Genomic DNA, 9,888 nt, shown 5'->3' on the forward strand with positions numbered 1-9,888 from the left:
ACCACTCTGTAAAATGTACATCAGTTATGAAAACTTAACTTTATACATTCTAGTAAACAGAGGAATTAGTGTTTATTTGCTACAAGTTACGTACTTATTAATTAATACTCTATTGCCTATTGGTTAATGATTCTCTCACTTCTCATTCTAATTAGTCCACATGCTCCGTTTGTCTCTTCTTTTGGGTTTGGGGGTTTCTCGGGTCACTGGCTTCCTACCAGAGTTACCTTTTACTTGCTTGGATCTGATTTCAGCACAATTTACTGAATTGGTTTTATTAGTTTTTTCCTTAACTTGGAAGTCCAGCCAGATGTCCTGCTGCCCCATGAATTCTGCATTCTTTCACGTTCATTATTAATAATATTCCCTCTTCCCAAACCATGCTGATTTCCTCCCCCGGGTCTGAGAGCCCTAAACTTTAATTTTTTTTCCTAACACACTTAGAGCTTATTTGCTAGCGTTGTTAGCTTTGTTCGTTTGAGCGCAGGCTCTGGAGCTGCCCCGCCGCCACCTTCGCTCCCCGGGCCCCTTCCCCGGGAGGCCGCCGCCTTTCCCGCCCTTCCCGTGAGGCGGCTTCCCGCCCTTCCCGTGAGGCGGCTTCCCGCCCTTCCCGTGAGGCGGCTTCCCGCCCTCCGCGTTGCCGTGGCGGCGTTTCCCGCCCTCCGCGTTGCCGTGGCGGCGTTTCCCGCCCTCCGCGTTGCCATGGCGGCATTTCCCGCCCTCCGCGTTGCCATGGCGCCGCGCTGGCGCTGCAAGATGGCGGCCGGGCGGCCGCCGTAGCGCTATGGGTTCTGCTGCCTTCGGGGCGCTGCTGCTGCTCCTGCTGCGGGCGGCTCCCTGCCCCGGGCAGCCGGCCGGCGACACCGGTGGGTCAGGGCGTTGAGGGGCCGCGGTGAATGGCGGTCTCCGGGGGCGAGGGACGGGCGGGGCTGTGAGGATGGCGGTCGGCCCGCGGCGGGATCGGCCCGGGCGGGCGAGAGGGGAGGCGGCGCAGACGCTGAGGGCTCCCCAAGGCACGGTCCTGGGCGCCCCTCCCCAAACCAGAACGTGCTTGCCCTGGAGTTTCTGCCGCTGCTCAGCACAGGGAGGGACTCGGAGGGAGAGGGTGGAGCTGTTTATGTCGGACCTTTCCACCTTGGGAAAGTCTAGAAAGAAAAATCCGGTGAAACTGCCAACTCTGAACGCTAGACTTGTCCTTGCGTCCACATGCTGAAGGCAGGAGCCCGCAGTTCCTGGATCGCGGGTAGCGGGACATCCCTGGAACAATTCATGACCCCAAGAAATTAAAAAGTGTAAGCTGAAGTCAGCAAGAAATGGTAAATATGGTGTTGCCTGAGCTGTGTAGTATCTGCGTGGGCTGTAAGTGCCATAATGTTATTTTACTGTGCCTGTTTACTGGGCATCTTCACAAATATAAACTTGTGGCATAGAAAGCTACACCCACTCCTCCAGCACGTGGCAAGAATGTAAATAAAACCCTGTACTAGGCATTTCAAGATATTTTTGTTTTATTTCTGACAATTTAAAGTCTAAAAGTGTAAGAATCTAGCCCAAGCATAAGATCTATATGTCTTACAGATGTTCGCTTTCTCAGTAAACTTGTGTTAAGATGTGTTTCTTTCTTTTTTTTTTTTTTTTTTAGTCTTTCAGCCTTCATTTATTCATATGTCAGGGCCCAGAGTCAATTCACTTTTTCTTGGGAATTCTTCAGGAGTTAATTTTTCTATAATTTTAAGTCCTAGAGATGAAGAGACAGGTAAGAACATTTCAACCCCCTGCCCCCATGTAAATAAATACGTTTGAATTATTAATATTTTTTGACACTAAAATTACTGGAAAAATGGTAATGCATGTAATTTAGTGCTTTAATAATTACTGAAACAGGAATTCCAGAGGATTTCTGTAATTGAGCCATTAGTTCTGAGTTGGCTCCGTGTCAGCTGGGCCTGAGGGTGTACCTGGAACACAAGAGGAGGTTCAATGTACTTCTTATTTCCCAGTCTTTTCTAAATGACAGTGGAATACCTCTAAAATTTTTATTTTGTTATAGGAAAATTGCAACTTGCAAATTGCAGCGGAAGTAAAAGAGCTGGAGATTGGAATTTGGTTGTAACACCTGGTGTGGTATGTAAAATACTGATTCTTCTGTTATTCCACTTCATTCCAACTTCTCTCTCAGAAGCTGATGAATGGTATAGACAAGAGCAATTTAATACAATCCATCAGAGCTGTCAAACTTTATTTTGTGTTTTTCCAGAACACTGCCAAGGTGACTGTAAGCCTGACCAGAACTCTGGAGCTGTGTTTGCCCAACGCCACCGAGTGCTGCTCCTCACCTCTGTGCATGGTGGAAACACTCCAGGTTTTAGCTTGCCGTGGTTCAGTGATGCTGGCACAGCTCCTGATCCAAGCTGAAATATTTGCCAACTCTTCCTTTATAGGAAATGTGTCAGGTAAGTGCTAAAGAAGAAATGGCATTTTGGCTGTTCTTTTCCTCTCTGTATGGAAAGATCGGGATTTGGGCAGCAATAAGAGATACTGAGCAAACATGAATGAAATTTCAAAAAAGGTTTTTCTACATAGAATAAACTGCAGTGTTCATGGTCTTTTTATTTGGATTCCAGTCCACTTAATCCAATTTTCTCTTCTGTTTCTGTTACAGAAAATGCAACTATCATCCCAAACCAGGCATTTAAGCCCTTGGGCTCTTGTCCTTGTAACTTAACAGCTGGAGCTTGTGATGTTCGTTGTTGCTGTGATCTGGTACTTATTTCTTGTTAAACTTTGATTAAGTGTTTTCAAAGTTTCTAGACTCTGTTGTCTGTGGGGAGAGAGAGATACTGAATGCTTCAGACTAGATGGGCCAGAGGCTGTGTTTGGATATTCCAGTATTTCTAAAAGTAAATATGTTCTCTCTACAAGGTTGTTTGCTTTACCTGTAAGTTTGGCTTTATAGTGCCATGAGTATTGCAATTACCTTGCTAAAAAGTGGCCATTCTTTTCCCTTTCAGGAGTGTACACCAGACTTGCAGCAGTTATTCAGTGGATCATGTTTCACTGGAGTGTTTGGTGGGGATGTAGACCCGCCTTTTGATCAGCTGTGCTCTTCCCAGTCAATGGAATATACCCCTGAGTGGTTTCCCTTCCTTTGTGTACAGTCTTCTCTTGACAACACACCATTTCTTGGCTATTTTTATCATGGCTCTACGTAAGTCTTACGAAAATTTATTTTCTCATCACACTCATTATGCAACCAAAAGTATAACCTGTCTTTATAATGAAAGCTACTTTGAAATTAGGGCTGTAGGTTGTGAACCTTAAATGCAAGTGGAGAACTGTCATTGGTAATGTATGAGAACAGGGGACATGAAAGCAAACCTGTAATTGTTTGTGTGAGGTAAAGAGTAAAGCCCTGTTTAATTTTTAAACTTGTCTGCAGTTCTACAGCGGAAGTTCCTTCATTCAAGATCCCTCTACAGACTTCTCCTGGGAAACCTTTCACTGGTTACAGAGAAGGAGATCCAATTATAACAGAAGAGGATGAGTATTTCACTGTTCCCCAGGTAATCACTTGGTGCTTTATGAGCTTTTGATTCCTCTTAGTTTGTTTGGAACTCTCTGCATCACACTCCTTATGGCTTTGCATCCAATTTCAGCAACTTGATGTTGGAAAGTGGTGGTGTGTATTTTTCACAAAAAACCCCTCAACCAACCAACCAAAAATCCCAAACCAAAACAACAAAGTCTTTATTAAAAGTAAACATTATCTTTCCTCATCCCCTTGCCCATCCCTGCAAAAGGTAATGTATTTTGAAGACACTTCTTGGTTATAATTATTTTCAAAAATGAAGATGAAGTCATAGTGTACATTGTAACTACTTTTAAAGCTGCTTTTTTAAGGTGTTAACCTCTCTTTTGCCAAAGGCTGAGGTGTTTGTATAGCATCAGATAGCTTGCTTGTCAAAGTGTTATGTGTGGCTGTAGTGCACACGTGGGGCATTTCACTAAGAAATAATCTTCAAATGAAAAGCAAGGGGATAGAAAATCCTTATTTCTGTGAACCACCCACAGCAATCCATGGCTGGACAGTGTGTTGGAAATGCTCCCGTAGCGTTTCTCCACAACTTTGATGTCAAGTGCCTGACCAATCTGGAGTCTTACAAGGAAGGCCTGCCCCATGACGTGAGGATAAACACTGGCACTGCAGGTATGCTGCAGAAATCCAAGCAGGAATGTGTTTCATGTTTCTCAGAGCTGCTGGAACAGAACAAACCCAAGGGCTGTTGGCACAGTAGCTAAATGTAACATCTGTGATATCTGGTGGCCGTAGTTCAGCATTTGGGGATGTTCTGTTCCTGTTTCTCATGACCTTCTAGCAAGTGTCCCACTGTTTCCCAAGATTTAGGAGATAAGAAATAAAGGGATTGGCCTTTGTTTCCCATTTACGTGTTCCTGGTGACTCATAATGGTTCTGAACAGCATCACTCCCACTTTTCATTTTCAGACTGTTGCAGAGCCCTTTTTTTGTCAGGAGGGTGCAGCATCAACATTTTAGAGCTAGTGAGAAGTGGTTACTTTCTGTGTTACAAAAGCATGTACTTAAGAAGAGTCATTCTGGAGTTTGAGATAATGTGATTACCAGCATGAAGATATTTTATTTTATGCTCCATAATAGTCTAATTTTGTTTGTCTATGTAAGACCCAGAGATAATGAGCTGTGCTTTCAAAATGCATAAACAGTCTGTGCCTTTACCAAAATTACTTTTCTAAATAATTTACTACTCAGTTTTCATAACAACAAGGATTGCACCCTGGATGTGAAAACAGAAGTCTTTGCTTGTTTTTCATTCTCAGACTTCCTTCAACAAAATGTTGTCTATAGACCCATCACTGACAGGGGCAAATTCATCACTGAAAGTGGTATGTCTCTTCCATTTAATTAATGTTTCTTACTTAACCTGGATTGTATATGAAATAGATTATTTTGATGTCTAAAATATTTACCTGCTGCAATTCTTAGGAGGAATCCTGTATGTTACCTAATACTGAAAAAGTAAACTGGCTTCCTGCAAAGCAGGAAGTATTTAATTGACTCCAGTTCATTACAGCTGGTCGGGAAATCAGGTTCCTTGCCTTGTGTACATGAGGGATTGCACCATTGCACATTGAAACAATAAAATAAATTCTGAAAAAGATGAATGTTGTGATTTCCAGAATTTTGCCAAGGTTTTAATGTGTTCTTTCTCATCTGCAGTAGCAGAGCTTTCTAATTAGAATGGTTTTCATTATGACCTTTTCTTTTTTTTTTCTTCTGCCAGAAAGCCTTCATGCTGCTGAGGTTCTGTGTCAAAATGTAACTTTTGCAGAACATTATAAATTCATTTGGAAAGACAAGAACATTGAGCAAGTAAATGTCACTGTCTTCCTTGGAAGCTTATGTGATGGAGGTATCCTGACATTTCTTTTATGATTTTTGATTTACTTCTTTCTCTTCTGCATGGAAATTCTGTGATAGAATTGCCTATTTACTATTTTTTCTTAAAAATAATTTCCCTTGGACTCTAGAAAGAAAAGTATGGGGCTGAGTTCCATTAATTTGTGTTAATTTGAATCCTCTGTCACTAATGAAAGACAGAAGTTTGTGTCCTACACAGAACATACATTTTGCTAATTTACTTATTTACTTCTTTCTTTTACCAGAAACACTGACACAAAGATTCACTGTCGAATTTCTAAGTTTAAAGAGTACTAATGGAGAGGAGCTGTTCGAGAATCCAGGTATTAATACTTCATTTTGCCTATTTAAAGTAAAAAAGTTTGTACTCTATAGATTATTATCAGTGATTACATTCTGTATTTCTTTTGTACTTCTTTATGTTGCCAGCCTTCACCTTCCTGCCTTACTGCACTGCCAATAGCAGTGACTGGTTCTTAGGCTTTTGTTGCATAGATATTGATTATTTAAAGTGGGGCCATTCCCACTGTAATGGAAATGTCATTTACTTCAATATTGATGACATTTACTCTTTAAACAATGCTGATGCTTATAGATTCTTCTACAGTGTTCATAATCTTCCCTTCTACATTTAGGGTATCAAGCTGGAAAACCAGTGAGAGCTGCAAATATGAATTCTTCTGATCCTCTTGGAAGCCTAAACATTTGGCAGCCAGGTATTGGCTTGTGAGGTTGCAACTTCAATTGTAGTTAATGCTAAAATGTTGGAGCTTTGTTTGGTTTTTGGTTTTTTAAAAACATATTTTAGTTAAAAATCTCTGCCAAATTTTGCTTTTCTTTCCCAAACTTTCAAAGGTCAGTGAGAAAACCTTTAATGCTTTCTTGCAAAATTGAATGGACTTGTGTCTATTTTTGGACTATACCACATTGAATTTGCATTCTAATGTTTGATGTTTTGCACAAAATTGAAAACTAGAGATCCAGAGGTGGATAACAGGAAAGCTCAAGTAAAAATGTTTTCATTTCACAGCTGGCAGAGGTTTATGTGCATCAGCAACTTACAGACCAGTTTTATTTGGAGTAGACTCATACTCTGGGTGCATTCTAGAAGTTGATATTAATGAAGATTGCAGCCTTTTAAGGTAAACTACACAAGCCGAATTGTTTCTCCCTGCTGCATCCGTCTTGTTGGTTGTTACATGACTGTCTACAAGTGCCTTCCATCAGCACTGGTACATTGTTTTTAAATGTTCATGTATTTGTTTCAGCTTTCTGTGGTTAATAGTCTCACTTCTGTTTTTTAATGGGAAATCATAATAATGGTTTCAGTCTTTACTCAAATGATGATCGTGTTGGGTGCAATGCTTTGCCATTTCTTCCCTTCAATAGTTCAAGTTTATTTTTGTTGTGTGGTAACATCTTTCAGAGGAAACTGACCTTATGATACAGTAATACTGCAACCCAGAGTGGTAAGACTTTTATTTATTTTATATACGTTCTGTATGATGTTACATTCTTAACTTTGCAGAGGAAATGTAACTGAGAAATTGAATGCATTAATACAAGCTACTCACATTGGAAAGAGGGACAATTCCAGTTACAGTGATCTAAATGACTGGGTCGAAATTATACGTAAGTGAGGCTTGTGTTGTTCTTTGTAGTCTAAATATTCCCATACAGTGAATAAAGCATGTCAAAATAAACCCAAAATGTAATTCCAAATACCTAAAGCTAGTGATATGTGTGTCTGCATCCATCCATCCATCCATATATGTATACACACAGGCACATAATTCAATATGTCTATGGATACCGCATATTTTACTGCCAGCCTGTACACATATGACTTGGTATTTATCCATTGATAAATTACTCCTTTAGGTGTTTTTGTAGAGAGAAAGATTTTAATAGTTACATTTAATACCTCCATTCTCCTTCATAGGCCTTGATGCATTTAGTTCTAATGTGAGCACTGGAGGCTTGAAAGGCATTTGTCCAGACATTCCTGCAAACCTGAATATTCGCATAATCTTTGCTAAAGTGGGAGCAGTGCAAGGGATTCCCCAGCAGCAGATTCTTGCTGTGCAGACCAGGTAAAGTGAGTTGTGTCTCTGGCTATCTGACAAATAAGTGCTTCATTTTGGCCCTTGCTTACCTAACATACCTGATGTAAATTTACAACCAAAAAGGGTGGGTTTTGTTGCTTCTGGTCTTTTACATGCCTTTTATGTTTGCAACCCAAATTCCTTTGATCCTCTGAAATGAAAATTAAAGAAAGAATTAACGATTAAAAGCAGATAATCTTCGTACTTCATTGAAACATTAAATAAAACATATGATGCTGCCAGCAGCAGGCATACACGGGGCATCCCATCAGGAGTCACGTGGTGGAAGCAACAAGATTGTTCTGTGTTCTGGCTTACCCCATTGCAGAGCTCTTGGGAGCTGTGCTAAATGCTTTATTCTTTCCTGAAACAGGGAATTTTCACTTTGCAAACACTTCCCCCCCTCCACCAAGTCAATCCCTATCAAATAAATGGGATTCTGTTCCGTTTTACCTCATTTCCAGATTGTGCAAGTTCTCCCCTTGTACGATGTGGAAAATCCAGGGATTATCAACCTCCTCATAAATACTGTGTGTTTTGTTCTTTCATGCTTGTGTTTAGGCTCTAAACTTCCATTTACAGCCCTCAAGCAATAGTTATGCTTTTTGTTACAGTTACTCAACAGTCTTATGGCAGTTCCAGTGTGGGCTTGGCTGCAAAAACACCCTCAGCTTTCTTCCCATCACCGCTTCTGTTCAGTTCATTGAAGTCCCAGCTCAGCCACCCATTCCAGTGACAAGGTAGTTTTGGTAAAAACGTTGATGACCTCCCATTATGTTCAGCTGATGTAACATGAATAGCCTGGACCAAAAGGTTACTTTTTTCCAGATATCACAAGATTTATGCAGAATTTGACTGCAATCAAAATGATGTGTGCTGGCCACAGCTCCTTTATCCGTTGACACGCTTTTACACAGGTAAAATTATAAACAATGTGGGATGCTGCAAAACATAATAGGCCATATTTTTTTGAAACATAATTAGATGTGTGGAGTTCAGTCTGAAAGTGCTTTCTGGTGGGGAATTAAATTTTATTTTTCAGAAAGCATGGTCCAAAAAGTCTGTTTAATTGTGTCCTTGACAATGCATTAATTTCTTACTTAGACTAGTGGAAAAAAATAATTACTAGGAGTACTTTCTGGATAAGCTTGAAATTTTATGAGTATCAGTTTGGCAGAGAGATTCTTTTTCACTCCCCTATGGAATTTGGAGGGAGGTGTGTTGGCTAAGGCAAAGGAGAATATGTGGCTTTATGATATTGTTTCTGTGATTGTAACATTGTCAGTGTGTGTCATTGCCCTTGAAGGGTGGAGGAAGACTTTGTTTTTCACTCTGCCAGTAAAAAATTTGCCATATTGTTAATACAGTTAATTTTTAAATTTCCTCCGTATAAAACTGTGGTGGATTATGTTTTGTGGGAGACTCTGTAAACTAAATGACTGGCATTTCAAAGGGCATCAAGGCACCTGGACTCTGTTCAGAAAGAAACTGCCTGTGTTTCTTATCTGCACAACTTCTGGGATTAAAGTTATACAAAGTATGAAGTTTTATAAGTATGAAGCATCTGACTTTTTTGCTTTGTACCACATCATTTATTCGGTCTTTGCATATACTTTAATCTGTATCTTTGGGTTGTTGTATAAACTAAAATTTAGCTCTCATATGCTTACACTTTTTTTTTCTTTTCTCTCCAGGAGAACCATATTCCCAGTGTCTTGCTAAAGGCCTGTTATTGGCATTTCTTATTTTACTTGCAGCAATTATGAGCAACCCTTGGTTTTCTAAAGTATGGAAGAGATAGGTAAAAATTATGGAGAAATATTCTTGGATTTTGTAGACAATTTATATAAACATTTAAAGATACATAAAATCAGTACTTTTACAGCTACAGAAAATGTCTGTTATTTAAAACGAAAAGTAATAAATTATTTTCAAGCTCTAGACTCTGTGTTTGGAGTAGCAAAGTTGCAGAGTTGACTTCAAGAGGTGGCGAGTCCAGCCCAGAGGCTACAGCGGGGTTGGGATTGTCCTCATGGATGGACCATTGATCTCTCAAGCTGGTTCTCTTCTCCTCGAGTAGAAGCTCCTCTTGACAGTAAACCCCTCATGCCCACCTATTTTTGGGGCAGTGGGCAGACTTCTCACACTTCAGAGAAGTCATAACGCTTCAGCTCTTTTCATGTGCTGACCTGAAATTCTCTTTTCCAGCAAATGCTTTGCATTGAGAACCTGCTGTGCCTGACCTGGGCTCCACAGGGTGTAGAAAACATCTACTCATTGTCCTTGGTTGATGAAACACAACATTTGGGATTTTCTTGTGGTTTGGAT

The 9,888-nt window shown here is 40.4% G+C and overlaps 1 protein-coding gene across 2 annotated transcripts; it reads left to right on the forward strand.

Moving 5' to 3' along the window:
- The first annotated feature begins 721 nt into the window (after window positions 1–721).
- TCTN2 (tectonic family member 2) lies at window positions 722–9,503 on the forward strand. 2 transcript variants are annotated; one of them, XM_032127888.1, is made up of 19 exons: window positions 809–866; window positions 1,189–1,316; window positions 1,643–1,756; window positions 2,051–2,124; window positions 2,258–2,453; window positions 2,663–2,763; window positions 3,012–3,208; window positions 3,440–3,563; window positions 4,072–4,207; window positions 4,855–4,920; window positions 5,319–5,447; window positions 5,701–5,778; window positions 6,091–6,171; window positions 6,486–6,597; window positions 6,984–7,087; window positions 7,398–7,548; window positions 8,175–8,300; window positions 8,389–8,477; window positions 9,255–9,503. In XM_032127888.1, the coding sequence occupies exons 3-19, from the start codon at window positions 1,666–1,668 to the stop codon at window positions 9,359–9,361; spliced, it is 1,962 nt and encodes a 653-aa protein (XP_031983779.1). In that variant the 5' UTR covers window positions 809–866; window positions 1,189–1,316; window positions 1,643–1,665; the 3' UTR covers window positions 9,362–9,503. The 2 variants fall into 2 exon arrangements, with proteins under 2 accessions (XP_031983777.1, XP_031983779.1); XM_032127886.1 differs by lacking the exon at window positions 1,189–1,316 and having other exon boundaries at window positions 722–866.
- Window positions 9,504–9,888: the final 385 nt, after the last annotated feature.

This window comes from Corvus moneduloides, chromosome 18 (assembly GCF_009650955.1).
Source record: "Corvus moneduloides isolate bCorMon1 chromosome 18, bCorMon1.pri, whole genome shotgun sequence".
NCBI classification, from domain to species: Eukaryota; Metazoa; Chordata; class Aves; order Passeriformes; family Corvidae; genus Corvus; species Corvus moneduloides.

Excerpts from the sequence above, each read along its gene's own strand:
- TCTN2 (XM_032127886.1), top strand. The coding sequence starts at position 785 with ATGGGTTCTGCTGCCTTCGGGGCGCTGCTGCTGCTCCTGCTGCGGGCG. Across the intron at positions 2,764-3,011 it reads TTCGTTGTTGCTGTGATCTG|GAGTGTACACCAGACTTGCA; the intron begins GTACTTATTTCT and ends TTTCCCTTTCAG. Across the intron at positions 6,598-6,983 it reads GAAGATTGCAGCCTTTTAAG|AGGAAATGTAACTGAGAAAT; the intron begins GTAAACTACACA and ends TTAACTTTGCAG.